This window comes from Amblyraja radiata, chromosome 19 (assembly GCF_010909765.2).
Source record: "Amblyraja radiata isolate CabotCenter1 chromosome 19, sAmbRad1.1.pri, whole genome shotgun sequence".
Classification (NCBI taxonomy): domain Eukaryota; kingdom Metazoa; phylum Chordata; class Chondrichthyes; order Rajiformes; family Rajidae; genus Amblyraja; species Amblyraja radiata.
This window is the reverse complement of record NC_045974.1, coordinates 33238186-33264760: the sequence shown is the minus strand read 5'-3', so window position 1 is coordinate 33264760 and position 26575 is coordinate 33238186. Positions and strand designations below refer to the sequence as shown.

At 41.3% G+C, this 26575-nt stretch overlaps 1 protein-coding gene across 3 annotated transcripts in view; it reads left to right on the top strand.

Annotated features, from left to right (window-relative positions):
- The first annotated feature begins 680 nt into the window (after positions 1-680).
- Positions 681-26575, top strand: part of lrriq1 (leucine rich repeats and IQ motif containing 1) — a 164188-nt gene continuing 138293 nt past the window's right edge. Inside the window, exons 1-9 of one of the 3 annotated variants that reach the window (XM_033038198.1) lie at positions 681-747; positions 7094-7228; positions 8806-8911; positions 12374-12468; positions 15710-15827; positions 17526-17752; positions 19936-20010; positions 21350-22552; positions 26213-26365. In XM_033038198.1, the coding sequence (XP_032894089.1) occupies positions 7100-7228; positions 8806-8911; positions 12374-12468; positions 15710-15827; positions 17526-17752; positions 19936-20010; positions 21350-22552; positions 26213-26365 (2106 nt within the window). In that variant the 5' untranslated portion in view covers positions 681-747; positions 7094-7099. Of the gene's footprint in view, positions 772-7093; positions 7229-8805; positions 8912-12373; positions 12469-15709; positions 15828-17525; positions 17753-19935; positions 20011-21349; positions 22553-26212; positions 26366-26575 lie in introns of all 3 variants that reach the window. The other 2 variants (XM_033038197.1, XM_033038199.1) reach the window with 2 other exon arrangements.

Sequence of the window (26575 nt, the reverse complement as noted above, 5' to 3'; positions counted from 1 at the left end):
ATAAACACTTCTCTGCTCAATATTCAAAGTACCATGTGTGTGTCTACCTCACTGGTCTGACAATGGTCTCCTAGAACAGATGCTGGTAAATAGAAAATGGTGAAAATATTCAACAGGTCAGGCAGAGTCTGTGGAGAGAGAACAAATTAATGTTTCATCAGGATTAAAGTTCATCAGTTTGAAATGGTGTACAATTTCTCTCACTACAAATGCTGTTAGGCTTGTTAAGCATTTTCTCTTTTTATTTCAATATTCTCCTAATGGTTGAGACTTGCTTGTCTTTTAATACATTCCCTAGTTTTGTCACTTTGCTTTTCTCACTGCTCTCAACCATCAAACCACAAGGTAATTTCCCTTTTGGATCATCGAGTGGCTCTGCAACCCATGGCATAGGTCAATGTTGAGAAACAATTGTCCACTCCCTGTCATGTAAAGAGTTTGTAGAAAATTTGGGGGCAATTTCAACCAATTCTGTAAGTTATCTTACCTGGCCCGCTGAAGTTACTGCAGCACTTTGTGTGTCTCTCTGTCTGGACCAGAAATGTCAGCCATTCCTTCTCTCCAAAGATGCAGCCTGAGTTGCTGCAGCACATTGTTGTCCATCTGTACATTGACAGTTAGTTCATTGCAACAAGGAGCTCGCTGAGCTGCGGCGGCGCATGCACGGGAGGCAGGGCGGGGACGCGAGCACGATGCCCTGGGCGCGCTCCCGCCCGGCGGCGTCGCTGCCATGGTGACGGGCCTGAGGTGAATGGACGCGGCGGAGACCAGGTGAACGGGGGAGGGAGAGGGAGAGAGAGAGGGGGCGAAAGGAGAGGGGGGAGGGAGAGAGAGTAGGGGGGTAGGGAGGGAGAGAATGGGTGCTGGGGGGGGGGGGGGAGAGGGTAGGAGGGGGGAGAGAGGGATAGGGAGAAGAGGAAGAAGGAAAGAGAGAGGGGGTAGAATGAGGGGATAGAGAGAGGGAGAGGGGGAGGGAGCGAAACGAGGAAGAGGAAAAGGGGTGAGGAGAAAGGAGAGGGGAGGGGAAGGGGGTGAGGAGGAATGGGAGAGGAGGACGGGAGAGGGATTAAAACATCCTGAAGGTGCAAATCTGACAAAACAAAAATTGCTGGAAACAGCAAGTCAGGCATCTTATTTGAGGGTCTGAGAGGGGTCGGCCGCGAGAAGTGCTAAAACATCCTCCATAGATGGCTGCACCCTGACAAAAGCAAAAATTGCACTGGATAAGATCGCAAGTCGGACATCTTATTTGAGGAAGTGGAATGGGCTGCACTCCTATAAGCTCTCTTCATTGTATATTTACCTTGTTATTTAGAGACTATCTATCTTTGATCTGAGCTGTGGTTGTGTTCTTTATTACTGTACCGCTGCTGGCAACCCAAATTCCACCGACCTTGGTTGTGTGGCAATTAAATTATATCTATCTATCTATCTATCTGGTGTATGTTGAAATCATTTACCAGACTGCTGCTAGGATTAAGGGGTATTAGCTACAAGGAGAGGTTGAACAGATTTGGATTCTTTTCTCTGGAGCATCGAAGGTTGAAGTATGATAGAAGTATAGTTATGAGAAGCTTAGATATGATAGACAGTCGGAACCTTTGTTTTCCCCATGGTGGAATTCTCAAAGACTATAGACTCAAATAAGGGTAACGTTCAAAGGTAATGTGTGGGGCAGATATTTACAGAGCGGTGGGTACCTGGAATGCGCTACCAAGGGTGGTATTGGCGGCAGATATGATAGTGGCATTTAAAAGGCTTTTAGATAAGCACATGGATATGTAGGGAATGGTGTGGTATAGATCAAGTGCAAGCAGATGAGATTAGTGTATGTTAGTATCAAGTTTAGCACAGACATGTTCAGACTGAAAGGTCTGTTCCTGTGATGTACTATTCTATGTTCTACTTGAAGGGACGAGTAGTGCTGGAGGGACTTGGGAAGGACATGGGCCGATGCTGTGAGAATTACTTATACATGCATATGTGGATGTTTAAATTGCTGCTGAAAGGTGATCCAGTTTAAATTTTTGCGGACGCTCCTGCCAGTGTGTCGTTTCAGACATACACCACTGATCATCACAAGATTTCCTTTTGAAATGACCTGACAAACTACTTAGATAGGGCTGACAGAGATGTGAAGTGGTCTAGCTTGCTTGCTGTAGGTCTATATTCCTTAGAGTGAGATATGTATTCCTTGGAATTTAGAAGAATGGGGTGGGTGCCTTATTCAAACATATATAAAATTAAATGGTGGCTTGACAAGATAGATGTTGAAGTGTTTTCATGAGTGGGAAAATCACAGACAAGGGGACATAATAAGGGCCTGATCATTTAAAACTGAAGTGTGTACAAATTACTCTCTCAGAGTATTTTAATGTCAGGATTTCTCTGCCGCCGAAGGAAGTGGAGGGCAGATCATCGGATTAATTAATGTGGAGATAATGAAATATGTGAAAGATCAAGCAATTGAGGGTTGTGGGGAACTGGTACAGATACAGAACTGAGGGCAGCATAGATCAGCCGTCATGAAACTGAACGATGGAGCTGACCTGTGGGTCCAGGTGGTCTGCTTCTTATAATTTCTGGGGTTTTTGTTAAAGAATAAAAAAAGTGCATGTATTTAATGGTGTCTTCTTTCTGTAGTATATCATGCTGCAATTCCAGTAAATGCAGAAAATCATTAGTAAGGGCTTTAGCATTTACTGCCAGGAATGTTAAGAGTGGGAATCGTTGGGGAGATCATGGTCTATGAATTTCTGAAATCTCTAAACTCTGCCAACATGTAGCTATCTAGACTGATGTTACTTCCTGGCAAGAGTTTGCTAATTTTTTAGTGATTAGATTGCATTTGTTAGTTGTTTGGCAAGGGTTGCAGCATTTTTGGATTAAACAAGTACCGATGTCCCTTAGAGCACGAGGAGCCGCAAATGCTGCAGTCTAGAGCAAAATATGTTCTTTATGCTCGTTGTTGGAGCAAAAGCAAAATAACATTTTATCTGAATTATACCTTTATTCATGTTTCTTTCCACTAATTAATTGGCCCATCAGTAAACTTGGATGAGGGGCACAAAGTGTAATATCCAAATGGAGTATGTAAACAGCTTGGGCCACTGCACCATGCTGTGTGTTTCCCCATTAGTTAAGGTGTCTCATTTATTGTGTGGCACCTGATGAACGCCATCTGAAAATCCTAAATAAACACATCCACAATTCTAATAGTGGCAATTTCAAAATATTTCAGAATATTTTTAGAAAATATTTTCATTTCACAAATTCGGGTTGGCTCTGGCCAGTCCTTTCGCTTCTGAAGGCCTGATTTCAATTTTCGTCAGAATAAATTCTGACATCTTCTCCACTGCCGATGTCAAGCTAGATCAGGGGTTCCCAACGTTTTTCGTCCCGTTTACTCCTGCCAACTTTAATAGCACATAACAATGTTATTTTACTTATAACTAATGGTATACCAGAACCAAATACAGTCAGTCAATGTGAAAAAATATGTACAAATCCAGAATCAACAAATTTACCCCCTGGGTCGGTGAAATTTACCCCAGGTTGGGAACCCTTGGGCTAGATGTTATGTTAGTTCCATGGTCTCTCCTTTCCTTTTTTTTTGCATAGTGTGCTTACATGTGCTTATTTGAAGTCTGAGAGCCATTCCTGGATCTGTGTAATTTTGGAATAAACAATGTGCCTACTTTCTCCATCATCACCTCTTTCAAAACATTGGGATATTGGTCACGTATCTGCACTCAGTGCCTAATTTTCCCACTGCCTTTTCACAAACTATTATGTATTTAGTCTGCACCTCATTTACTGTTTCTGAGAGGACTTTTGTCTTCCTCCAAAGCGGACAAAATATCTGTTTAGTTTCAATGATGTTTTCTTATTCTCCAAAAATATTTCCTAATTGCCTGATCCACTTTTGATTCTCTTCACCTTTTCACCAGTGTCAACATTTCTTCAGCCACCGCTTTTCTGCCTTTGCGGGCTACTATTTAGTGATTTCTCTTCTCAGCACCAAACACAGATCCTGTCACAAGTTCAGCTTTGCTCTGAATTTCTGATTACAGGTGTACAACCTTTTATCCGAAAGCCTTGGGACCAGACACTTTTCGTAATTCAGAATTTGTCGGCCTTCGGAATGGAACATTTTTAGCGTAGATTTTAATGGCTGGCTCAGTGGTAGAGTGCTCGGCTCATATCCGCAAGGTCGCGAGTTTGCGCCTTGATCCCGGCAGTTACTCGGTCGCGAGTTTGAGTCTTCAATGTCGTTTTTTCTTGCAGAATAAATGTCTGTATGAAATGCAGTGTGTTGAATGAATTCCTGTATTTGTAAATGTGCCCGCAGCATTGAATCACCTCTCGCACTCATGTCACCCTAGCGGGGCTACATGCCCTTAGGCGGTCTAGCTCGGGGATTCTTGAATCCCCGAGCTAGGTCGCGAGTTTGCGCCTCGATCCTGGCAGTTACTCGGTCGCAAGTTTGAGTCTTCAATGTAGTTTTTTCTTGCAGAATAAATGTTTGTATGAAATGCAGTGTAGGAGAGGTGTACTGACTGTGTGGGCAGAACTTTGGAAGTGATTGCCCACCAGTCTAAAAAGCCGCTGTGTCTCCCTGTCCCTGGGATAGCAGGGGGCGATCAAACAGCACAATACCCCCCTCCCCCTCCAACTCCAGAGGAATCCGCTCCCCGATGGGCCGCTACGGCGACAAGTGGCAGTTTGCCCACAGCCCGAGCTGCGCCCCCTCATCCGCCACCCCAAGAACAAGACGTACCTTGCACACCATCAGCTTCTGCCCCTACGTGTTCCTCTGGAGTTGGAGCGGGGCTGGGCTGGAGTTGCTGCTGGCTGTGGGTCTCTGGGATCTCCGTGCTTGCAGTGGGCCTGGGGGTCGGTGTCCCGTTGGTCCAGACGTCTCCGGCCACCCCCCTGGACTGGAGCTGAGACTGGGAACTGTACCGCCCTTGCCCCCTCCCTCTGCAACTGCAAACAACCCCACTCTCCTGCAAGGGCGGTACAGTTCCCGGAGGATGGCAGGTGGCCGGAGACGTCAGGACCAACAGGAACCCGCTCCCCGATGGGCCCCTACGACGCCCCGAGCTGCGCCCCGTCATTCGCAACCCAGGTTCCACTGTAGTTGGAACCAAAGATCTTTGGTTGTAACGGGGCTGGGCTGGGCTGCTGTTGGCTGTGGGTCTCTGGGATCTCCGTGCTTGCAGTGGGCCTGGGGGTCGGTGTCCCGATGAGGGGGCGCAGCTCGGGGAACGGCTTCTGGTGGTCCTGACGTCTCCGGCCAGTTTGCAGTTTTCCTCTGGAGTTGGAACGGGGCTGGGCTGCTGCTGGCTGTGGGTCTCTGGGATCTCCGTGCTTGCAGTGGGCCTGGGGGTCGGTGTCCCGTTGGTCCTGACGTCTCCGGTGACTGGCACTGACCTGCTGGTATCGCCGACGTGAAGACAGTGCAAAGCCCCCGCGCCGGTGCAATGAGCGGGGAGCTGGAGAGGGGAGGGAAGGGGTCACACACATGGCTGGGAAGCAGAGGGGTGTAGGTGAGGTGAAACTTAAGGGAGCGACAATCTGCTGCTGCCTGCCCGCTGAGTTAAAAAGTTCCCACGCAAGACTCACGATACACTGTGTATCGTGAGTCTACCGTGGGAACTTTTTAACTCAGCGGGCAGGCAGCAGCATATTGTCAATTATTAACCCTCCCGCGCAATATACCCTCACCTTCTCTTTTATGAATGGGGATTTAGTTCCCCTTTCTTCGAGGACCGACCGGAGGTTCCGCTGTCACCTCTGCGGGCCGCCCTCGGTGAACGTTTTCAAGGACCTTTCTTCAAGGACCGAAAAAATGTCCGCTATTCGGAGGTTTTCGTTATTTGGATCTTCGGATAAAAGGTTGTGCACCTGTATCATAGAAATTCATGATCATAACCGTACTTTCTGAAATATTATTTTATATGTTTCTTTCAGTTTGCAGGGTTTTTACTAGACTAAAATACTGCAATATTTTACTAGATTATTTCAGAAGTACCCAGTTTCTTTTCAGCTTTCAATGTCTGGAAATATATGTGAACCTTTATTTAAGTTTTCATTATTAAAACGAGGTTGTAAATATGGTCTCGTCATGAAGATATGCCAAGGTTCCCTGTGATTATCAATGTACTGCTGTTACACCATGTGGTAATTTTTCATTTTCTTTGTTGTAAAATGATCTAGACAAGTTTAGAGATACAATATGGGAAAAAGCCCTTCAGACCACTGGGTTCCACATCGACCACCAATCAGCCATTCACACCAGTTCTAAGCTTTCTCACTTTTGCATCCACTCCCTACACATGAGGGTCAATTTTATAGAGGCAGTTAGGCAATAGATGTACAAACCAGCACATCTTTGGGATGCGGGAGGAAACTGGAGCATCCTGGTTGAAACCTACATGGTCACGGGGAGAACGTGCAAATTCCACACAGACAGCACCCAAGGTCAGGATTAAACCCGGGTCTCTGGGGCTGTGAGGCAGCAGCTTTACCAGCCCTACCACCGTACTGCCCCTAAACTCAAGTGGAGTTTCTTGTCAGTGGCAAGGTACATGTACAATGAAACACTTGCATGCAGCAGCATCACAAGCACATAGTCCCAGACAACACACACAAACATAGATTATACATTGATTGTACATGAAATGCACACTACAAGACAGTAAAAGGAAAAGGACTGCAAAAAAAAACATTATTACAAACACCATTAGAATACAAGTCCATGATAGTGCAAGGGATGGTCTGTCGTGTTCTTTTGCTGCAATAGATTTGGCTCAAGAAGTTGATGGTTGTTGAAAAATTGCTGTTCTGTAACCTATGGGGTGGAACCTCAGGTTTGTGTTCCTCCTGTCCAACGGCAGCAGTGAGAAAAGGACATGGTCCAGATGATCGGGGTCCTTGATGTCAGATGTTGCCTTCTTGAGACAGCACCTCGCAGATGCTTTCAATGATGGGGCAGCCCTCCCTGTAGCCTCTTCTATTTCTGTGCATTGAATTACTGTATCAGGCCATATAATTGATGTTCAAACACTGAAGTGTATGATTTTAATAGGAAATAATGGATGAAGACAAACTGCTTGAAGAAGCCATTTTGGCTGAATTAAGCAATATTTGGATTTCCCCAGAAGAAATAGAAGAATCCGAGGAAGAGGATTTGGAAGAAGATATACACATTGAATCAGATTCTGTGAGCTCTTGATATTGTTATAAAATTGCATTTAAATATATTGAAAGGATAAAACATTTAAAACCTTTTGATGTATGTTTCATAAAGTGATTATGATCTGAAACTGTTGTATGCAGATATAACCATGAGTTGACATGTCTTTTCAATATTTGCCCATTCAGAAATCTGTTTTTGGCCTATTTGATTTAATAATGTTTAATGAACAAAATGCAATCTTTGTATTCATTACTGTGTATTGTTGCACAGGCCTATAATGTTTTTGCTGTTTCTTTTAGTTGAAAGTATTTCTGTCAATTTCATTCTTTGTGGCAGATTTAATAATCTATCTCTAAGAAGACACAGGTGTAAGAGGGTCGGGTCTCTCTTAAGCCCCTGTCCCACTTTCACAACCTAATTGGCGACCTCTGCCGAGTTTGCCCTTGAGTCAACACGACCTTGACATTTTTTTCAACTTGTCTAGGGTCTTCTAAACTCGTGGATTAGGTCGTCCAAATGGGACAGGCCCTTTACACTCTCTTACACTAAGGGTGCAAAAATTCCCGGGATGGCGGGACTGTCATATGCTGAGAGAATGGAGCGGCTGGGCTTGTATACTCTGGAATTTAGAAGGATAAGAGGGGATCTTATTGAAACATATAGGATTGTTAAGGGTTTGGACACTCTAGAGGCAGGAAACATGTTCCCAATGTTGGGGGTCCAGAACCAGGGGCCACCGTTTAAAAATAAGGGGTAAGCCATTTAGAACGGAGATGAGGAAACACTTTTTCACACAGAGAGTTGTGAGTCTGTGGAATTCTCTGCCTCAGAGGGCGGTGGAGGCCGGTTCTCTGGATACTTTCAAGAGAGAGCTAGATAGGGCTCTTAAAGATAGTGGAGTCAGGGGATATGGGGAGAAGGCAGGAATGGGATACTGATTGTGGATGATCAGCCATGATCACATTGAATGGCGGTGCTAGCTCGAGGGGCCGATTGGCCTACTCCTGCACCTATTGTCTATTGTCTATTGAATTGGTCAGGCGATAACAATAACAATCATTGCACATGTGAGAAAATTGCAAATATGTAAACGTGGAGGTTTTTAAAAACGCTGTGGCGGCACCTGGTGGTAGGCCACGGGCAGAGCAAACCCTCGGTTCTGGAAGGAGGAGTTAGGTGTCTCGATGTGGGAGGCGCAGGTCACGGGTATTTAAGGTCGGGCAACATTTGAGTAGTAGGGAGCTGTATCGTACAGAGTAAAACACGTCTCATGCACACAACTTGTGTCCGTTTAGTTTTGGGCTGGACTCCTACGAGTCCCCACTATAACACGTGAGATAAAATGAAGCACTAGTTTAACTACATCCTAAAACATATTGTCAGTAAGAAGTGAATGATTTGAACAAATTTAAAAATAGTTCGTAGTTCTCACATAACTACAATGTATTTGATGATTGATAGTACAAATTAGATGCAGAGTTTTAACTATGCATTTTAGTATTACATATTTTTATGATTTATTATATTTATGATGTATATTTATTAATTATTTTATAGATGACAATAATGCAATTTGATATCAGGAGTTATTTGTGTTTTAGGAAGTAGATGACTTACCCACATCTGTCATTTGCTACTTGGAACAAATGAAACAAAGAGATGGAGCTCTGGAAAAACTGATCCTCCAGGATTTAGAGCAACCCAAGTGTAAGTACATTTATACATGCTTGTCAGATCTGCTCACATGTATTTCAATAATTTGATAATTTGAAAGTGGAATTACCCTGTGTAAAAAAGTGGTATTCTACCAAGGACATTGACAAAATTGCTATTATTACAGTTTGAGGAGTAAGAAGATGTGTTCAAAATATTATCCTGCAAATATATGTCATCTGTGATATTCTGACTGGAGGCCTATAGCAATGGTGTACCACCAGGGTGCATTGTTTGACATTTATAATAATAAATTTGATGTGAATGTAATTGGCATGGTTAATAACTTTATAGATGACACTAAAATTGGTGGCACATTGGGCAGTGAAGAAGGTTATCTATGATTATAACAGGATGTTGATCAACTGGGCCAATGGGCTGAAGAATGGCTGAGGTTAATTCAGATAAATGGGAGGTGTTTCATTTTGGTAGGACAAACCAGTGCAGGATGGATGCAGTATTGTAAGGACCTAGGGAGTGTTGTAGAACAGAGAGACCGAGGGGTGCAATTACATTGTTCCATGAAGGTGGTGACATGTGGACAGAGTGGTAAAGAAGGTGTTTGGAATGCTAGCCTTCATCAGTCAGGGTATTGAGTACTGGAGAAACATGGAACTGCAGTTGCTGGTTTAAAAAAAACAGACACTTAAGTGCTGATGTAACACGGTGGCTCAGGTAGCATCCGTGGATCATTTGGATGGTTGACGCTTCGAGTCAGGTCTGAAGAAGGGTCCTGACCTTGAACGTTACCTTTTCATGTTCTCTATAGATACTACCTCACTCGCTGAGTTACTCCAACACTTTGTGTCATTTATTGAGTACAGGAGTTGGGACATCGTGTTACAGCTGTTGGAAAGGCCACGATTGGAGTGCTGCCTGCAGTTTTGGATGCCGTAACAGGAAGGATGCCATTAGATTGGAAAGGGTGCAAAAGATTTACAAGAATGTTGCCAGTTCTGGAAAGTTTGAGCTGTAAGGAGAAGTTGGATAGACTGAGTCTTTTTACCCCAGAGTATAAGAGGATGAGAGTTACCTTATAGAATTATATAAAATCACTAGACTAAGTGGGACCCGTTGGGTCCCAGCATCGCACGGGAGGGCTGGTCACCAACGCAATATTCCACCTCTCCACCAATTCCAATATTGCTCTCCAGTGGGGGGGGCTTTCTGTTGCGCTAGTATGGGTGTTGCGGGCCGAAGGTACTGGTTTCCAGAGGGCTAGTATAGACATTGTGGGCCGAATGGATTCTTGGGCTGGCAGCCAACTGTTGCAATGATTTTAAAAGCCAAGCCACCTGACAACCAAAATTCATTTTGTGAACACAGACTTTTTTAAAAGGCGAGGCAAACAATTGGGCAGCAGACACCCGACAACCAAAATTCATTTTGTGAACACAAACTTTTATAAAAGTCGAGGCAAACAATTGGGCAGCAGCCACCCGACAACCAAAATTCATTTTGTGAACACAAACTTGTTAAAAAGGCGAGGCAAACAATTGGGCAGCAGCCACCCGACAACCAAAATTCATTTTGTGAACACAAACTTGTTAAAAAGGCGAGGCAAACAATTGGGCAGCAGCCACCCGACAACCAAAATTCATTTTTGAACACAAACTTGTTAAAAAGGTGAGGCAAACAATTGGCGAGCAGCCACCTTACAGCCGCATCGAGGGGACTCACCGTGGAGTAGACGTGCGTTCAGTGTTATTCGCAGCTCAGAGAGCCGTGATCCTCTCGCTTCCTGGGTCTGGCAGAGACTGAGTGAGGGACTACACTTCCGGGTTTTATAGTCCCTCCCCCCTGCCGCCAGCGGGGGCAGCAGAGAGAATGGGGAATTTTTAAAAAACATTAATATCTCTCTGATTTTTCATCAATGGGACAAATCTTCTGGTCCCGGAAGGCGGAGGGGGCTCTGAACGAGGTGGCCAAAAATGACGGCCGTAGGTGGCGGCGTTCTCTCGGAAATCACACCACAGCGAGCCAAAAGCGGTCAAGATCAGACCAGATAGAAGATAGATAGAAGAAGATAGATAAGGAGCATAGATAAGGTGAACAGCCGCTGTCTTTTCCTCAGGGTAGAGAAGTCTAAATCTAGTATGCATTGGATTAAGCTGAGAGAGGAATGATGTAAAATGGGAAAGATGAATGACAGGCAACATTTTCACAGAGGATGTGCATGCATGGAACAAGCTGCCAGAGAAAGTGGTAGAGTTGGGTACAGTTACAACATTTAAAATACACTTGGACAGGTACATGAATTGGGAAGGTTTGGAAGCATATGCGCCAGGTGCAGGCATGGAACTAGCTTGGTCGACATAGATGAGTTGGACCAAAGCGCATATTTCCATACTGTATAACTGTGACTGCACTGGGCAGTGTGCTGAGGGCTTCTATGGTCATGGGGCTGTAGTGCTAAATTGAATAATGAAAGGGAGTGAGAGCCACTGATTTGAGACCCAATTAAGGGTGGATGTGAAGATATGGATGTTGGAGGCCTAATGGAAACCTGGAAAGAGGTTGGGGCACGTGAAAGAGGTGCGGGTGGGGGAGGGGTGGTTGCAGGCGCAGAATCCACAATGAGTTAAATTTGAATGCGTCTTCAAATCACAGTAACGGACTGTGTGGGGTTGAAGCATTGTATGATTTAAAAAATCACGCTATTAATAAACCAATTTTACTTTTCGACCAGGAGAAATATTTTATAGCTTCACTTAAAACATTTGTTTACATTCAAATGCTTTTAAGAACTATATAGGAAGAAATACATTAATACTTTAATGTAAATACTTATTTATCAAGCTTCAAGGCTGTGTAAGGATGACTGAAAATTACTACATTTTAATCATTTTTCATATTTTTTGAAGCGTTTTCCTTTATTTACATTCTCTGGTAGCTGCAAGGCTGGTAACATTCTGGATTGCTGTCTATTCATAACCAATGGATAGAAAATACTGTAGAGAAAATAACTTACTGTAAATGTATGAAGTTTCTAATTAAAATGCTGCAAGTTTCAGCTATCAGAAATGAGCCATTCATTTAAAAAACATTCTGCATTGATGTTGAACTACAAAATAATTATTCTCTAATTGAACATAAGCTGTTATTGTTGGATAACTTTAATTGGTCAATTTTGTGATATAAAGGTTTATTTAAATTATATTTAAATGTGCCCATTTTGAGTCTTTCAGTTTTAACTGAAACACATCAGTATGTATAGGTTGTAGGAATACAGTGGACATTTGAGTTTGTCAGTTTACTTTGTAACTAATTGATGTAATAATAAAGCAGTTTCTTTTTGTATCATCTCTCATTGTGTAAACAAGTCCCATAGATTTTTACTGAGTGCTGTATTTAACACTTCAAAATCTGTGTTTCCTTTAGTAATTTCAATAGTTTTAAATTACCCATTTTAATACAGTTAATTACGTGCTTAGAATCGTCTTTATATTTTGGCAGATGCTGATAATCCTGTTCAGAATTGTCCTGGATCAGAATTGTTGATAGAGTTGGCTTCTGAATTTGGTGAGGACCATTTGAACCTGAAGGAGAAGGTAATTCCATTTTTCTTGGCATATTTAGGGAAACTTCCAAATACAAATAAAATGTTTGTGAATGTAAGCATTGTATGATCTAGGAATGTGGTGGTAAAAGGCTTATTTTCCTAGATAAGAGCAGTTTCAGCAATGCACAAGTTTGCATGACTTGTGTAAAATACAGTATCTGAAATGTTCATTATTGCAACACCATGATTGCAGTGGTATGATCTGCAAGATATGCTACATCAACTTGCCGCAGATCCTTCAACAGCATCTCCCAAAGCATGATGGTAGTAGGTACCTGTGAACATTATCGCCAACTTCTTTTCCAGGCATCGGAAATCAAAAACAACAGGAATAAACAGTTTGGCAGGCTGTGACTAATGGAGGATCCCCAGGATCAATGCCTATACTCAGTTATCCACAGTCTGTTTCATCGATTGACTGGTTTTAAGAACCAAACATAACATTTCCACATTTGTTAACGATGCAAAATTAAGTGGGAATATCACTAGTAATGAGAACTCAAATTATTCTCAAGGGAATTGAAACAAAGTATGTGTAAAACGTATCCAAAATAAAAAGATAAATCAAATGTGAAACAGGAGTAGAGAATGCTGGACACTGCAGAAAAAATAATACCTTTTGTATATAGTGTGACCTACATTTTTCTCTGCCATTTTAAATAACTTGCATATTTGTATATCAATATTACTGTGAGGCTGCTCCAAAGACCAGGGTTCGATCCTGACCTTGGATGCTGTGAGACTTTGCTGGTTCTTGCTTGAAATTCCCCAGGTGCTCCAGTTTCCTCCCACATGCCAAAGGTGTGCTGAGAGGTCAGATTAATGGCTACTGTAAATTGTCCCCAGTGAAGGCTGGTGGTAGGAGAAAGTTGGGATTTGAATGAACATTTAATTCTGGGGATTATTGCTATTAAATTTGTAGTGCATGAGACAATGGTAATATGTATTATAGATTGGTTATTTCCTACTAGCCAATCGTAGTGCTTGTTAGTAGTTGCTCCGCCTAATATGCATTTTATATTAACAAGAGCTTGCCTACACCATTCAGTATGAGTAGCTGTTAGGAACTGTGATGTCCTGCAGATCGATGCTGTAAGTAGATTTAATAAACATGTGTTGTATCTTGATATGTGTTTGACTCGACTCATTACATGTATCATTGAGAAGCTTGTGCATAATGAAAAGCATTTTTTGTTGTATGCTCTGCCGGAGCTCAGATTGCCTGGAAGACCTGGTAAGGGCAGAGCCTAGACCACGATTTTCTACAAGGGGTGCTGAGTGAGAGAGGCCTAAGACTTTGGGAAAATAAGTCAGTAATCCATGAGTGGGATGGGCTATTGTTATGCTGCTGATGATGAATAAGAGTAAGGATTGGTTGGGTGTGGTATGATTAGTAGCGATATGGGATAGAATGATGATCATGGGAGGAGGGGTTTGTTTTGGGATCAGTAGTTGAGGAAGTGGTATTTGTAGCCTTGGTGGAGAAGATGGGTTCAGCAGTTATTTGTATGGTGCTTGCTTGGTGATTGTTGGGGAGATAATGGGATTGGCAGTCATTAAGTGGATAACGGTGGTCTGAGGTTGGTGAAGGTGGGGCATGATTGATGGTTGGCATGGAATGATTATTTGTGGGGTAGGATTGGTCAGCAGCGGTTGAAGTGGGTGGCAGTTTAGGCTCGTAAGCCGGTGGTGAGGTAGGTTGGACAAGGATCGTGATATGGTGACAGTTGCTCTGGGAAGGTGGGCTTGAAGGAGAGTGGCAAAGTACCCACCTTAGTGAGAAGATAGACACAAAATGCTGGAGTGACTCAGCAGGACAAGCAGCATCTCTGGAGAGAAGGAATGGGTGACACTTCGGGTCAAGACCCTTCAACGTGAGAGTCGGGGGAGATGAAATCTAGAGATATGGAAGAGTAAGGTGTGAAAACGACAGATCAAAGCAGACTATGATAAGGCAATGTAGAATGGTTCATTGTTAGCTGAGGGGAAGGTGACAAGGAGGCATCAAATCTGTAACATTAATCAGAAGGGCAGTGAAAGTCAGATAACTAGGGTGGGGGAGGGATAGAGAGAGAGAAAAAGCAAGGGTTAGTTGAAGTTAGAGAAATCAGTATTCTTACCGCTGAGTTGTAAGATGCCCAAGCGAAATATGCTGCCTCACCCGCTGAGTTTCTCCAGCATTTTTGTCTACAAGCGAAATATGAGGTGCTATTCCTCCAATTTGTGTTGGGCCTCATTCTGACAGTGGAGGAGGCCCTGAACAAAGGTCAGTATGCGAATGGGAGGGGGAGTTAAAGTGTTTAGCAACCGGAAGCTTGCGTCGGCCTAGGTGGACTGAGCGGTGGTGTCCTTCTTCCACCCTAGTGGGAACTTACCTAAACTGGATTGGTAAGCCTATCTTAGGACTCCTTAAAACATTGTAGAAGAAGACTTGATAGATGTTCTGCATGTCTGTTGTTATCTACGTGGACTGAGAACAGCATTGGCCATGTTCATCCTATTTAAAATCCAGGAAATGGTGGCCAAGCATTGTGTGCTATTAGTTCCCACTAGCCATGTTTAGCGTCAGGTGCATCGAAGACAAAGGAACAAAAAATGGTATAACTCCCAGCAAGTACCTCATTTTCAACCATGTTTCATTACGCATTTTGTGAGGCTCGATTGAATTTCTAATAATTCCTGATGATGATGATATTGGTTTTGATAATAATAATGTCATTAAGTGAGGTATTTATTCAAGATCATTTTGCTGGGGATATCTTTGTCAGGTATTTATGTGGCAACTTTGATGTCCAAAGCATGGCACTAGAGTTTCATTTTTCTAAGCAGCCATTTTACCTGAGGTTCCCTGTTTATCGACAAAGGGAGCAGCTAGTTGGACATATTAATCAGAAGCAATTTTGTGTGCTGTTTTTGATGTTGAGGATGACATTTGAAGATAAAGTTGGAGATACAGGAAAAATCTACTTCAGAAGACAGTTGATCCTGATGAGAAAAAGAAGGGGATTAGTTTGAACCTCCAGGATTGCTGAGTAATTTTGGAAGTGGGACAGATAGACCTACAGTATAATTTCAGGGGAAATATAAGGGGGTTTAGGATGAGACTAGATTATGCTATAAAAATATTAATACATTGAGATCTGCTGAGTAGATTGAATTAATATTGTACTGTGTATAAAAACAGCAAACCACTAGATTTAAAACGTACAACTTTTAATTGGTTTCTTTAGGTGTTAGCCCAAATAGAGAAGGAAGAACAAAGAAAAGTTACTGAACCCGAACAGAACACCATCTCTGATTTTCAAATCAAGGTAGCTGATCTGTCTCTAGAGGATGAGAGAGTTTCAGGTAAATTCCTATTTTGTGGCTTTGTACTTAATAATATTGATTATTACTTAGTCATTAAGCAACATAAAATGAATAATCATTAGTGAAGAAGAACTATGCAAGGAGTATTTTTCTAGGTATATTAAGATATATTAAGATATAATTTTATTGTTAGCCTGAATATAGTCTGAAAGCACAATAGCTTCTCAAACTGTCAAATATGGTACACTTGTATAATAAAAATGGTGAGTGTAATAAAGATAAAGTAACACTTACATTAAAACAGTAGATCTTTGCAGCCACATTATTATTGCAGGACATTGAATGATAATTATAAAAGAACAAAGGCACAGTGATGTAGGTAGATGAACCGTTCCTTCACAGCGTCAGAAAATGAGTTCAAGCCTGACTTCAATGCTGTCTATGTGGGGTTTGCATGTTCACCCTGTGACTGCATGGATTTGCTTTTAGGTGTTCAATTTCCTTCCACATCACAAAAATTACAAGGTTAATTTGGCCACTATAAAATGCCACTAGTATGTACTGTAGGTGAGTGTAGAATCTGAAGGCGATGGTGTGTGTTTAGTTGATGGAAAAAATGGGGAGAATAATACAAAAATGGATTAGTGTCAACATGTGATTGATGGATGGCATAGACTCTGTAGGTCAAATGGCCTATATCTCTCCATGGTCCAATTAATTGCTATATTTTTTCACCCATTTATAGATTTTATCCACCAACCTATTGGTCTTTACATATTATCTTTGCACCATTCTCACTGAATTTCCATGAGCATGGTATAGTCTGAAACTCTCAGCATTTCCTATTGATTTAATTTTTATTTACATGATGAGCTTCAGACTCGCTTCTACAGACTTGAAGAAGGGTCTCGACCCGAAACGTCATCCATTCCTTCTCTCCAGAGATGCTGCTTGTCCCGCTGAGTTATTCCAGCATTTTGTGTCTATCTTTGTTTTAACCAGCTTCTGCAGTATCAAACGCTTCCATCCTTTATGTTTCTTTTATGGGCTTTGTGTTAAATTTAAATGATAGCATAAAGTGTGAAATTTTGAAAGAGGTTCTATGTAAATCCAAATATACACGAGAGTTAGCACAATATTTGTTGTTTTATGTTTGACATTTATTAAAAGAGAGCTGATTGGGGTCAGAAGATTATCAGAGAAAGAGGGCATAAATATAATGATGCTTTCTTAACTACCCCACCAATCAAATTTTATCTATTAGATGTTATTAGTAACCAGATTTTTACATTTGTGATTCATTTCTCATGTGACAGATACTTTATCACCTTATCTTCAATATCTGTTTATTCCTATTGATGGAGCTCGCTATCGTTAACTGACAAGAATTTCCATTCAAAATGTAAATCCATTTTATTTTTGTTTACACCTAGGCCTGCAATCTCTTCACAGTATTTTTGTTTCTTATATGGATTTCTTATATTTGAAATATTTTCTTGTGTTTGAAAACATTTCCATTGAGAAATTGACAGGAATATCAGTCAAATTGATTGAGTGCTTTTATTACTGAATGTGTCAGTTAAACATGTTAAAATAAGCATTAAATTGTAACATTACAGTAATCAAACTGCCATCTTGGCCTTACAAGAATTGGCTGCGTTAGAATTGCTTGTTTGCAGTTTAAAATAAAATTGAGGAGTAAACATTAAGCAGATAGACATGTTTTCTTTTCTTCAGATAACGAAGATGATATAACGTCCAAATGCAAAGAAGTGGAGGAACAATGCTGGCTGACACTGCAGAAATGGGAGCTTGAAGAAAATAGAATACAAAAAAACAAACTGGCAGAGCTAAAGGCACACAGGGAAAAAGAGCAGAAACAAGTAGAGGAGGAAGAGGAAAGATCCAAAAGTAGACAACAACAATTTGAAGAAAAACTAGAGAAACTGACAGAAGAAAGGCAGGTAAGATTATCAGAGTGGAAAACTACAGATGCTGGAGATGAGAAGCAAACACAGAAAATGCTAGACGCATTCATCATTAGCGTTGTTGAAAGTGAGGAGGATAGTTATAGGCTGCAGGATGATTTTGATCAAATGAGAAGGGCAAAACAACGGCAAATAAAATTTAATCCTGATAAGTGTGAGATGAGACACTTTAGGAAGACTAATAAGGATGACACATATGCAGTAGAGCCTTGGGATAGGGATGAACAGAAAAACCACAATGCACAAATTCATCCCAAAAGGTGGAAGCATCAGTTAATAAGGCACTGAAGGCATATAGGATACTTGTCTTCATGAGCCGGGGATCTTATGGGCCTGTCCCACTTAGGCGATTTCTCAGTGGACTGCCGGCGACTGTCGACGACGTTGCTGGCAGTCGCCTGAAAAACTGGGGACTGGAACGGCGACTGTCAGAGTGGAACACACACACAAACACATCGCAAAGACAGGGGCCAAGGCAAGCGGGGAGAGCGGTCTGAAATTCACACAGTGCAAAGCCAAGGTGATACAGACACACACCGCGATGAACAGGAAGGTTGGCGCTGTAATTAAGACGGCTAGCACAATGTACGGTAAGTCCTTTAAAAGAGGGGGGGGGAGAAGGGGGGAGAAGGAGTGGAGACAACTTTTAAGAAGCCAGACAACTTTTAATAAGCCAGAGATACACAGTTGTGAAGTTTGGCGGTCATTTAATATTACCGGTTGGTTATCCTTGGTTCTGAAAACTCCTGCTTACGTTTTTTTCCCCCAATGAGCCAATGAAAATAACTGGTCAGCAAAGGCGATTAACTAAAACTACCTACGACTACCTTGACTACCTACAACTACATGGCGACCTCACTACAACTGCACCTACAACTACAAGATTACCGATTATCTCCATGGCGATAAATTTGCAGCGACCATACTGAGGCCGCGACTAGTTCCCAGAATGCGGGATCTCCTCGTAACCATGAAGGAGACTCACCAGAGACCACCAGCGAACATGTGGCGACCATGTGGCGAGCGCAGAGTCTCCTAAATGGGTCAGGCCCATTAGGATGTAAGAGCCGAAAGGTTGTAAAGCACTGATAAGAACCAAGCTGGTGTGCTTTGTACAGTTCTGGTTTTCACACTACAGGTAGATCGTAATTGTGTTGGAGATGGGGCAGATAAAATTTACCAGGATGTTACCTGGAATGGATGGTGGAATCTCATTTGAGGGTGGCAGAAATTATGGACAATGATCTGTCTTTTGTGGACGCTAGTGAATGGAAGGTGACGAGAAAGTAAACCCTCCTTGTCCCAGCTGGAGAAGAGGTGTTATTGTCACTTAGCATGAAATAGACCCTTTGGCACAACTCGTCCATGCTGACCAAGGTGTCCTAAACTAGTACCATAACCCTCTAAACCTTTCCTGTCCATGTACCTGCCCAAGTGTCTTTTAAATGTTGTTAGAGTACCTGCCTCAAATACCCCCTCTGGCAACTTGTTCTATATGCACACCACCCTCTGTGTGAAATGTTGCCCCTCATGGTTCAACTAAATCTTGCCTCTTGCACCTTAAAACAATGTCCTCTGGTTTTTGATTTATTTACCCTGCATTCATCCTATCTATTGGGGAAGCAGAAGGGTAAGAACTAGAGATTGGTGGTAAATCCCTAGTTGAGGAAAAGCAAGGCCGCTCAAATGCACTGCTGTGCAAAGTCTTGTCATCAGAAAAGTTATGTCAGAAAACCTGGGAAATGGAATGGTGCAATAGAATCAACATTTCAGATCAATAACCCTTCATTTTTTGAAGAGGGAAAATTCTTATTGTGGAATAGAATAGAATAGGTCTTAGACCAAATTCCCAATCTGATATGGCATTAGATGGACATCTAATGATTTGGAACTATTTGTAAATGACTCTGATGGAGATATTGCCGTTTCCAATGCATTTATATATTCCTTGATATCACAACGAGTGAAATAGCTTCAGCAATGGTGGTGATTTCAGGAAGACGCAAGATTATTTTATCCTCAAGGTACTTTGGCTGAAGTTGGTTGTAAATGACGTCTTTAGCACTGTAAGAATACAATGGTATTATGACATAATTTTGTTATGCTAACTATCATCTGCCTGGCATGCAATGCTTTACAATATTGTCATCTTTATTCAGCAACAGCAAGCTGAACTGGAAAAGAAAATCAAACAGGACCAGGAGGCCTTAGACAAGGAGTTGAAGCGTCACGAGGTGACAAATGTTTGTGATCTTTAAAAATAAGAGTAAATTAAAAGTTATAATTTTGTTTCATATATCATGATCCCAATTTAAGTTTTCTCTCTGAGATTGTGTACAAACTGTTTTATTGTGATTTTCTGCAATGCAAACCCTTGGCATAAATAGACAACATTTTGTTGTTTCACATTGTGTGTGAATTCCACAAAAGCAATTTTTTATTCTCTATCTTAATTTTTTGGTTAGTGATGTGTGAAGTTTGTAAGGCAAATTTTTGTTATGTGATGGATGTAACATCTACAGTGATTTCATAGAACAAAGTACAGCAATGTTTGTGCTGATCTTGGTACTAAGTTAAACTGATGTCATATGCCTGCCCATATCTCACTATTCCCTGCACTTCCATTTGCCTATCCAAAAGCCTCTCAAATGCCACTGTCATATATCTGCCTCCAGCACCACCCTGGGCAGAGTGTTCCATGCCGCTACCACTCTGTGTAAACAAAAAACGTGACCCGCACATCTCCATTAACGTTCCCCCTCTCACTTTATTGCTATGCTCTCTAGTGTTGGACATTACCACCCTTGGAAAAGTCTGCCACCCAGGCAGCATTCTTGTAAATTTCAATTTGCGTCTTAACTTGTTCTGCAAACGTCACTGCCTTCCAATCCCTCTGTCTTTGCAAACAACTGCTTAATTACAAACCTCCTTTCCTCTTCAGCCTCATGGAATCTACAATCCTCTCAAATTTGTGCCCATTTTTTCTTGCAACTCATATCTGAAACCCACAAAAGAGATTTCTGGCTGATATCTCCATTGAATTGGCATTTAACAAAGTCAGTAATTACACCATTTGATAATGCAACACCATCTATCCTTATCATTTTTGACCTGCCTGCAGCCGTTTATTTGGCTAATGATGGTATATTTTTGTGCTACTCCTTAATATATAATTTAGACTGAAACTGCCCTTTTCTTATTTATTCTTACCTATCCTATCGTAGATTATGAATCATTTGAAATGGCTGCTCTACCCACATGATTTTTTTTAATACCTCTTGCCCCTCAACAATATCAGCCAAAATCAGGATAAGTGTTTCCATATATATAGTAATGACAATCAGTTCTCCCGCTTAATCACTCTGCCCTATCTGAGTTATCTCTGTACTGGACATCGAGTGGTGGATTACAGGAGCTGGAGTATCTGATGTGATCCCTCTTTTGTCAATTATTACTTGTCTTTGTCCCCAACGCTACATTACTATGTGATTTTTTTTCCCCTCCAAATTCTTCAATAGATAAAACTATATATTTTATTAACACTAATATTTACTTGATGTTTTGTATCCTTAGGCACTAATGCAATCAATGGTCGAAGAGCGAAGAATCTTTGAAGAGCAACAGGAAAAGGAGAGGAAACGAGTGAAAGAGCTGCAATACAGAGCAGCAACAATGATTCAAGCAAGATTTCGGGCATATTTAATACTTAAAGAGTACACACCTATATTGAAGGAGAAGCGGGATGAAAGAAAAAGAAAAAAAGATCTACAGCTAAAGATGGCACAAGAAAGGAGAGATTTCGAAGAGAAAATTAAAAGGAAACGAGAAGAACAAAAGTGCATTGAGGAGGAAGAAAGAAGAAAGCATGAAGAAAATGCATGGCTGCAAAGGGAAGAACAGAAACAAAGGCAGATTGAGTACGAACAGAAAAAGGAACAGGCACGACTAAGGTTAGAAAAGGAGCGACTAATGGAAGTGGAACGGCTACAGAAACTACAGGAAGAGGAGAAAAAAAAAGAACTGCAAATAAAGGAAGAACAAAGAGAGGCAGAAGAAAGAAAGTTGCTCAAAGGAAAAAAGAACGAAGAGGGCATGGAACATATGGGGAGAAAAATTGATTTGAAGTTAATTGAAGTTAATGAACATTTCAGCAAGAAGGAGAAACTCAAAGACAGTGATAATAGTTCAGATGCATATATTCCTATAAATGAAAATATGTCTTTGCCTCATAATATACTGGACAGTTCCCTCACAAACCTCAGTAAAATTGATCGTCAGTGTACCGTTGGAAGTGTTACAGATGTAAAAGTGGAAAAGGAACTTCCAGCTGAAGAAATAGTGGAAGTTAAAGCAGAGAATACACTTACCATTGAATCCAATATCACAATACCCCAAAGTGACGTATTGCAAGTAGTTATCTCTTGTGCAGTTGCAGACACGTTCCCTGGCAAGCTGCCAGTTGATGATCAATCTGTATTAAATGCTGATGATGGTAAGCAACAAAATGAAGCCCAGATTGATGCTTACACAGTAAATGAAAACATGGACCTTGGCTTTGAGAAAATCTTTACCAGGGGGGCTGTTCTTCCTGACCACATTGAACAAAAGAGATTAAATTGGATGAAAGCATGCAATCCCTGGTCCAGAATTTTCAGAGAAAATGAGAGAAAAAAAGTGAAGCAACAGCTGAGACTTCGAAGTAATCCTGTCAGCTGTCTGCCTGCTTTGAGTCCTGAAACAATACTGCACTCGGGTGTTTGGACCTCACTTCAGCAGGTTTACTTTTTATTTTATTGTTGTTTAACTTAATGTTGAGTTATTTTACTAAGATATTTGTGTTCATCTATTCACTGACTGAGTCTCATTTTGCAACACACCCCTTGGATGACTCTTGATTGCAAAGCCTAACTGTTTGTGAAATGAGCTTCTGAATTTGCTTGTTCTACTTTGTTATTTTGGATTTGCTACGGGACATCTGATCGATAATAATCTGAAGGGTGAAAACAGTACTTATTGATTGTTGAATCTCCAGACTGTAATGAATAGCTAGCTGAAAATGACAAACTCAGTGCCAACTGAGAATTGAATCTGAAGTTGCCTTTGTCTTTATGCCTCAGTTATTGATTTTGTTTCCTTCATTAACCTTACCCTTCATTAGCTTATCCATATAAGTACCGTACTGCAAAGTTGGTATCCAACACATGTTGCATTTGACAGGTGACAATTAATTAAAATACTGGTTTATCCAATGCAAGGTTGGATTCTCTTTGTCATTGATAACTTAACAGTACTAGTTATAGACACATGCCAGTTCATTCGAGATACAGTAAACCTTGGTTTTAATGGACCATAGTGCGGGGGAATGGTCTTCATTATTTCCAATTGTCCAGTGTAACCGAGTAAGTTATTATCATTGTATGTACAGTGCCCTCCATAATGTTTGAGACAGACCCATCATTTATTTATTTGCCTCTGCACTCCACAATTTGAGATTTGTAATAGAAAAAATCACATGTGGTTAAAGTGCACATTGTCAGATTTTAATAAAGGCCATTTTTATACATTTTGGTTTCACCATGTAGAAATTACAGCAGTGTTTATTTCAGGGCACCATAATGTTTGGACAGCATGTAATGTAAATGAATGTAGTCATGTTTAGTATTTTGTTGCATATCCTTTGCATGCAATGACTGCTTGAAGTCTGTGATTCATGGACATCACCATTTGCTGGGTGTCTTCTCTGGTGATGCTCTGCCAGGCCTGTAATGCAGCCATCTTTAGCATGCTTGTTTTGGGGGCTAGTCCCCTTCAGTTTTCTCTTCAGCATACAAAAGGCATGCTCAATTGGGTTCAGATCGGGTGATTGGCTTGGTCACTCAAGAATTGACAATTTTTTAGCTTTGAAAAACACTTTTGTTGCTTTTGCAGTATGTTTGGGATCATTTTCTTGCTGTATAATGAACTGCCGGCCAATGAGTTTTGAGGCATTTGTTTGAACTTGAGCAGGTAGGATGTGTCTATACACTTCAGAATCCATTGCTACTACCATCAGCAGATGTATCATCAATGGAGATAAGTGAGCCAGTGCCTTCAGCAGCCATACATGCCCAGGCCATAACATCCCCACCACCGTGTTTCACAGATGGGGTGGTATGCTTTGGATCTTGGGCAGTTCCTTCTCTCCTCCATACTTTGCTCTTGCCATCACTCTGATATAAGTTAGTCTTCGTCTCATCTGTCCACAAGACCTTTTTCCAGAACTGTGCTTGCTCTTTTAAGTACTTGGCAAACTTTAACCTGGCCATCCTATTTTTGCGGCTAACCAGTGGTAAGCATTTTGCAGTATAGCCTTTGTATTTCTGTTCATGAAGTCTTCTGCGGACAGAGCTCATTGACAAACCCACACCCGACTCCTGAAGAGTGTTTCTGATCTGTCGGACAGGTGTTTGGGGATTTCTCTTTATTATAGAGAGAATTTTTCTGTCATCAGTTGAAAAGGTATTCTGTGGCCAGCCAGTCCCTTTGCGATTAGTAAGCTCACCAGTGCTTGCTTTCTTCTTAATGATGTTCCAAACAGTTGATTGTGGTAAGCCTAAGGTTTGGCTGATGTCTCTAGCAGTTTTATTCTTGTTTCTCAGTCTCATAATGGCTTTTTTTTAACTTTCATTGGCACAACTTTGGTCCTCATGTTGTTAAACAGCAATAAAAGTGTCCAAAGGTGATGGAAAGACTGGAGGAAAGACTAGGTGCTGAGATCTCTCTTTTACCTGCATTAAGGAGGCAATTAAACACACCTGTGCAATTACAAAGACCCATGAAGCCATGTGTCCCAAACATTAAGGTGCCTTGAAAGAACTGCAGTTCTTTACATAATACGTTAATACGTAAAAGGCACAAAGTGCCAGCGTAACTTAGCGGGTCAGGCATCTCAGGAGAACATGGATAGGTGACGTCAGGACCCTTTCTCACACTGTTTACGTCTGCTGATTCGATGCTGCTGGTCTGCATTTCTTCACCAGCTACCTCATAGTGCGGTTGACGTGGCTGTTGTTGCAGATCATGTTGTAGCCCCTGGCTGTCAGCTTTCTTCATGCTGCTGCCAATGACAAGATGCGCTTGGTAACTATGGGGATCCATCTCCTCTCACCAGCTGCTGTTTCTTCCTGTCGGCCGTCACTTTACATGCTCCCTGCTCTAATGTTTCCTCCTCCTCCTCCTCCTCCTCCTCTTCCTTCTCCCCTGCAGTCGCCGACATCTTCCAAGATGGACTATGTTGGTGGAGAAGGTGGTGGAGGCAGCGGTGGAGGGGGTGGGCAGAGTGACGGGAGAAGGAGGATGAGGTGGTGGACAAAACAAAGGCCAACAGGAAGTAGCAGCAGCTGGTGAGAGGGGAAGGAGCCCCATGATGACCGTGCATGTCCTATCGGCGGCGGCAGCCTGAAGGCGCGTTGTCTCAAGTGGCTACAATGTGAGCTGCAACAACAACCGCATCAACTGGACCGTGCAGTGGGTGAAGAAGGGCTCACCGGTGCACGTTGTGAGCAGGGTTTGTGGTGACAGGTCCGTCCGCTATAACCAAAATCTGTTATAAAGGTGTCTGTTAAAACAAGGGTTTACTGTATTTCTATCTACATTCGCTTTTATATTAAATGCTTTGTAACATCCCACAATTCATCCTCGTATGCTAACATGAAAGTGAAGGAGTTTTGATGGAAAATATATATTTATTTCTAATATAATGTGTGATTAGATTAGTATATTTTAATGTTTCTTAAATGAAACTTTAATAATAAAATGCTCCATTAATCAGGAATTTTATTTGATAGGTATTCAAAAAATGTGTTGGTTTATTTAAGCCAGTTGCTTCCACAAATGAAAGATGCACTTTGGCCTGCATGTTGTTTAAAAGATGATTTAATTATATATTTTCTTGCGGTGCAGTCCAAATCTAGTGTTGAAGGAAATTAGGAAATCTTTGACTTTTATCTTTATCATCTTTATTTATTTATTTCAGCAAATTTATGATATGCGATATTTTATAGCGAAATTCCATAGGGTTCAACCCGTCAAAAGCTTTCATTCTTCAGTATTTTATTTGAAAATAGCAATGCTTTAACATATTCATGATAGTTCTGCACATATCTTTATAATTTGACAAATTGTATCTGTGAAATAGGTTAACCCATCAGGTTTGAATTTGATTATAGATAGCTGACATAATTCAGCCTGATATTTAGGATTTCATTTTCATTTGGATGTTAGCTATTATGACTAAACAAACAAATGGTTAGGATTTCTGAAAATGTGAACTTAAACTTTGGAAGCAAACTTCAGGGCAGATTCACTGATAAATTTTGTTGTGTTCTGTAATAATATGGGAAAGCAATTTTGTGGAAAATAGTTTTCTACATAATAAGACATTTCTCTTGAATATAGGTTACAACCGTTACCCTTCAAGGTTTGCCAGGCTGCAGCCTGTCCACATTCTCACAGTGTCCAATTATAAAGTCACTAACCCTCCGAAACTGTGGATTACAGACATTGGAAGGGATCAATAATTGCAAACGTTTAAAGTACATTGATGTACAGGTAATTAAAAAAAAAAAAATACTATTAAATAACTATTGGTTTATGCCGACTGGAATTGTGCATTATTCTTGCTCGTTGTATCCACCCATTTATCAAAATCTCAATTAAATAAATTTGTTAAAATTGAGTCACCTATATCACTCTTTCATAATTGTCATTCATAATTAACCAATATTTCCTAAAAAATTCCTAGGGTGGCACAGTGGCACA